Raw genomic sequence first — 2,909 nt, forward strand, 5'->3', positions numbered from 1 at the left:
TCTCTCTCTCTCTCTCTCTCTCACTCTCTCTCTCTCTCTTTCTCCACTTATCCAAGTGCCCTATCCTTACAACTTACAATAAATGATTTGTGTCTTGTAAGAGAGTAAGACAATTTCCACCCCTCCCCCTCCCCCCAAATCCTTGCCGTCTCCCGCCAACCACCCATATTCAGTTCATGATAAATACTGTAAGTCTTACAAAACGTGTACAATACCGTTGGTAATAAGAAAGACATTTTCATTGAAAAATAGAAAACTAGTTAAAATTTATGCCTTCTCCAGTCTCGTCATATCAAGGGAAGTAACAGTGTAGTTTATCAGTATAGTCTGTAAATGCCAGTTGTTTCCCTTATTATGCATAACCACGTTTAGCTCTGCTCTTGAAAGACCAGTTGACTTTTTACCCACTTTTTGTGGTCCCGTTCCGTCCTTATACCCGCTACACACTGCCAATTTGATTCATTTTGAACCAGTTGGGGACGGCCAGTTTTTTCTTCTTGGAGAGGCAAAAGCTAATCGGCACTTATATGACCTTATTGTGTTGCAAGTGCCGTAAAACACTTCCTTTAAAAAAAAACCCTACCATTTTAGCACAATAGGACTGATTCTTTTTCTCAGTATCAAATGGCCGTCATCCTGTCAATGTGTGTCTCTTTACTCAAAACATTTAAAACGTGTTTACCGCTTGTGAAAAAATGCTCATACATACCATCTGTTTAACCCCTTCACTGCAGGTTGGCTAAAACATCCTTTCACGGCATGGTGGTGAAAGGGGTTAACGGGTGTTGGTTAGATGAGCATTGTGTCAGTGTCATCCCTCTTTCTGCAACCTTTCCACTGCTTCTCCTTGGCTCCTATTTTCTGCTGTCTTTCAGCCATACCCCTGTTCTTCTGGTAGGAAAGATCTACACCTAGCCTTCTCAGACAAGAGTGAAAAATCTTGGAGGTCCCGTGTGCAAGCTGCGCACGTTAAAGATCCCTTGGTGGTCCAAAATCGATAAGACTAGGCTTCGACTGCCTCCGGAGCAAAGTTCAAAATTTCCTTCCGAATGAAAATGTTAGGTGTGTCCCGCGCGCTCATATGACCTTATGCAGTTGCAAGCGCCGTAAAACACTTACCAAACCGAAACCCCCCCCCAAGTGTCCTCCCACAATCGTCTTTCATTATAAATGTTAGTTGTTCTTACAAATAGGACATGGAATTTTTTGTTTTTTCCACAGGCATCCCAGCAGCAGATCCGAGAGTTAGCAGCCAAGGGTATGCCCATGAAAGGTTCTCGGTTCAGACCCAGCAGCCAGGTGAATGAGATGTTGGCAAAGTACCCACAGCCAGAGTCCAACCTACAGGTGAGATAGTGGGTGGTTGGAGGGTGCCTCTGGGAGCCCTTTCTCTCCCTCCCTCTGTTTTTTTTTTCTTTTTTTCGTTTCATTGTTTTTCTCCTTTTAGCAGGTGGTTGGAGGGTTTCTCTTGTAGCTCTCTCTTCTTTCATTTTTTCCCCTTCATTGTTTCTTTCTGTCGAGTGGGTGGTTGGTGGGTGCCCCTGTGAACTCGCTCCGTCTTCTGTTCCTTCCCTTAAGTGTTTTCCCTTCCTAGTGGGTTGTTGGAGGGTGCCAGCAGTAGCTCTCTTCTTTCTGTTCTTTCCCTTCATTTTTTTTTCTCTATCCCCCTGACCCAAGTTCTCCGGCTGGTGGCAGAGAGACGTTTCTTTCTTCCTGCGACACCCAAAAGGGTATAAGCGGAGGATAAAAGTGAAAGTAAAAGTAAAGTTTTTTCTCTGTCGAGTGGGTGGTTGGAGGGTACCTCTGGAAGCTTTCCTTCTTCTGTTCTTTCCCTTCATTGTTTTTCCTCTGTCAAGAGGGTGGTTGGAGGGTGAGACTGGTATCTCTCCTTCAGTAGAGTGCACGGTCTAGGATTTTATAATACAAGATTACGGTTTTGTCGAGGTCTGAGAAGAATCACCCCCACCCCAGGGGCGGAGCTGCTGACTGAAGTGTCTTTGGGCCATTCCCAAAAGGGGGACATTAACCATGTTCTTATCCACTGTAGAATTGTAATGGTAAATGGGCTGATTCATCAATGTCATGCTCATAACTATGCCTGAACTACCACAGGTGACGGCTACTTTTTCTTTCCTAATCCTTACTATCGTCATTTTCCTCTACGTCTTTTGTGTCTTTGTCACACTCCTGTGACCCGCTATTTCCGGGGTGCCTTGATAGTCGAAGCAGACTTTGTGCTGTTGAAGCTAGAGAGGTGAGCAGAGTAAGCCTGATTCCCTGTAAGGACTTCTCTGTTGACATCCACCCCTTGTCGCTCATATGACCTTATGTAGTTGCGAGCACCATAAAACCTCTACTAAAACAATGAGAAGAATTGTGTATGAGTTTGAGTAAGGAAAAGAACACAGACAGGATGACAGCTGTTTGTACACACAATGACTGCTGTTTATAGGCAGGATGACAGCTGTTTGTACACAAAATGACTGCTGTTTATCGACAGGATGACAGGTGTTTGTACACACAATGACTGCTGTTTATAGGCAGGATGAAAGCTGTTTAAAAAGAAAAAAGTAGTAAAATTCCTTCATGATTTAATTATGAAATGCCCAACTTTACAAGAGAGTGGGCTCCCTGCGTGTATCTTGGTTATTTCGGTAATTTGATTCTCCATTTTAATGATGGTCGTCAAATTTAATTCATTATGTTCCTGTAAGACCATTTTTTTATACTGCATGGTTCAAAGTTCGTTTATTGGGATGATTTCTTCTGCAGTCCTCATGATACTCATCGTGACAATGTATGACTGTAAATGTTTATTTAATCTTGCCATGGTCTGTCTGCGTTTGTGTATGTTACATAGACATCTACTGCAGACAGATGTGTGTGGAAAGAGAGAGAGGAGGGGGGGG

General features: G+C 43.5%; 1 protein-coding gene across 4 annotated transcripts in view; it reads left to right on the forward strand.

The window, feature by feature from the left end:
• The window catches only part of LOC101864498 (coiled-coil-helix-coiled-coil-helix domain-containing protein 1), a 17,026-nt gene that overhangs the window by 5,851 nt on the left and 8,266 nt on the right, over nt 1-2,909 (forward strand). For all 4 annotated transcript variants that reach the window (XM_035973419.1, XM_005112229.3, XM_005112228.3 and 1 more), the window contains exon 4: nt 1,222-1,347. In XM_035973419.1, coding sequence (XP_035829312.1) covers nt 1,222-1,347 — 126 coding nt within the window. The remainder of the gene's footprint in view (nt 1-1,221; nt 1,348-2,909) is intronic.

Source organism: Aplysia californica, unplaced genomic scaffold, assembly GCF_000002075.1.
Source record: "Aplysia californica isolate F4 #8 unplaced genomic scaffold, AplCal3.0 scaffold01212, whole genome shotgun sequence".
Taxonomy (NCBI): domain Eukaryota; kingdom Metazoa; phylum Mollusca; class Gastropoda; order Aplysiida; family Aplysiidae; genus Aplysia; species Aplysia californica.